Below are 2,498 nucleotides of genomic sequence, written 5' to 3'. Positions count from 1 at the left end.
TAAAAACCACAACTTACTTACCTTACATACCTGTCAAAAAAATAAAATCAATGTATACGCGACTCTCAACAACCGATATATAAACATTTAAGGGAGAGGAGTTCGTTTGGAACCGTGAACTACGGACGACGAGCGCCGGCCAGTGCATTACCTTTGATTCCCTAGTTCAAACTGCCCAGTCGTCGGACGAAGCAGGGGGAATCATCGAGAAAGCTTTTAAAATCCTAACCCTAACCCTAACCCTAACCCTAACCCTAACCCTAACCCTAACCCCATCCCAGATTCACCCCCAGAAGACCTCTCAACGTCACACGGCAACAACATCACATCACCCTTGGAAATAACCCAAGCCGGATACCCCCAACCCCCCACAGAAGAAGGCAGAACCCCCACCACTACTCCACTTCCCCTCCCCTCCACAACTTCAACCACAACATCATCTGGACAGACCCTCTACAAACCAACATACCACATTGCACGCCCCAACCGTAAGATCCAGGACTGGTTTTTCAAACCCAGAAAACCAGTCCTGATCCTTGGAGACTCAAACATCAACCGCATCCCAGCCCACACCCACCAAAAAATTCAACTGGACAGTTACCCCGGAGCCAATTCATATCACTTCCTCAAAGTCCTAGAAAAATCCATTCCCAACCCCAGCGTCAAGATCGTGGTCTTCTCCATCGGGGTCAACAACAAGGACCAGGACCCCAGGCAGACCACCACAAAACAACTCAGGACCCTCTTCCGCCAGGCGAAGTCAACCTTTCCCAATGCCGACATCTATTTTCCAATTATGAATTTCTCACCTCATCTCACCCCGACCCAGAAAGGTAATCTAACACTCATAAACAACATCATGACCACTCATTTTCCGTTTTTAACAGAAATCCCACATGACACATTCACCACAGAAAAAGACAACATCCACTGGACACCCACCACAGCCAAACTGATCTTTGAGAACTGGTTACATCAACTAAATTTACAATAACCTCTAAGGCCAATTTGGACACCCACATACACACACAGGACCTGGGGTGGAACTCCCCTTCTAATATTCTTAATCTTTCTACCCTTTTTTCCCCCTCTCCCTCACAGCTATCCCTCTTGGAGAGAGGGCTCTCCTTCATCCCACGCCCCACCAAACTGGACCGGGAGGAACTTCAGAGGGACCTTCACAAATTCCATAGACGACTAAAAATCATTGACTACTTCCATCTCCAACCTGACCGACAGCCATTACCTTTTATTCACCCATCCCACTGGGAACCTCACCCCGACAGTTTCCATCCCCTGACCCGCCAACTCATTAACAAAAACAAAAGGGCCCTTCAGCGTTTCCGGATCCCGGCAGATGTCTCAGACAATCTGTCGGGGCCGGAACGCAGGGCCCTGAACGACTTAATTCATAACCCAAACATTATAATAAAACCGGCAGACAAAGGTTCAAAAATAGTCATCATGGACAGACAACAGTACTTGACAGAAGCTAACCGACAACTAACGGACAATACATACTACAGACCCCTCAATGACACTATTCAATCACAAACCCAGACAACACTCAGGAACATTATTCAGACTCTCTACCATAAAAAATACATCAAAGCAAGACAAAAAGACTATCTATTCGGACCAGACAACCCCCGACCCCGCTACTTTTATCTCTTACCCAAAATTCACAAAGACCCACAGACCTGGACTATTCCCTCTGAGGTCCCTCCCGGCAGACCCATAGTTTCCGATTGCAACAGTTCCACTTATCATATCTCTCAGTACATAGATCAGTTCTTAGGCCCCCTCTCCACCCGCCACCCCAGTTACATAAAGGACACCTATCACTTCGTTGACACGATCAGATCCATGGCTGTCCCCCCTCACTCCCTCCTTTTCACCATCGACATCAATAACCTCTATACCAACATCAACACCCACCTCGGATTACAAACACTTCGCACCATTTTCAATAGACACCCGGACCCAACCCGCCCTGACACAGAACTCCTCCAGTTAATAGAACTCTGCCTGACTAACAATGATTTTCTTTTTAATAACCAGTTTTATTTGCAGATCCACGGGACAGCCATGGGTCAGAGATTCGCACCTTCCTACGCCAACCTCTACATGAGCGAGTGGGAGCGAGAAGCCCTAGCAAAATGCCCCCTACAACCATCCCTCTACCTCAGGTTTTTAGACGACATTTTCGGTATTTGGCCCCATCAACACTCTAAATTTCCAGAATTCATTTCTATACTCAATAACCATCACCCCTCTATCACTGTCAAATATACAATAAATACATCACATATTGATTTCCTAGACACCACAGTTTTTTTCGGGCCCTCCAACACCACTTACCAAACATTACAGACTAAAGTATACTTCAAACCCACGGACACACACGCACTACTCCATAAATCCAGTTATCACCCCAAACACACATTTAAAGGTATCATAAAATCACAAATCATCCGTTTTTTTAGAATTTGTAGCAA

The 2,498-nt window shown here is 46.2% G+C and overlaps 1 protein-coding gene across 1 annotated transcript; it reads left to right on the top strand.

Annotated features, from left to right (window-relative positions):
• Positions 1 to 281: 281 nt before the first annotated feature.
• LOC147820380 (uncharacterized) lies at positions 282 to 1,182 on the top strand (the record flags this gene model as incomplete). The annotated part of the gene is made up of 1 exon (XM_087178417.1): positions 282 to 1,182. A coding segment is annotated over one exon (713 nt), but the record flags the coding sequence as incomplete, so codon positions are not given.
• Between the last annotated feature and the right edge of the window lie 1,316 nt (positions 1,183 to 2,498).

This window comes from Seriola lalandi, unplaced genomic scaffold, assembly GCF_002814215.2.
Source record: "Seriola lalandi dorsalis isolate HSWRI2012SDOR001 ecotype SW California unplaced genomic scaffold, Sedor1 jcf7180001961561, whole genome shotgun sequence".
Lineage (NCBI taxonomy): Eukaryota > Metazoa > Chordata > Actinopteri > Carangiformes > Carangidae > Seriola > Seriola lalandi.
Note: the sequence above shows the minus strand (reverse complement) of the source record. Positions and strands in the feature narration are given on the sequence as shown.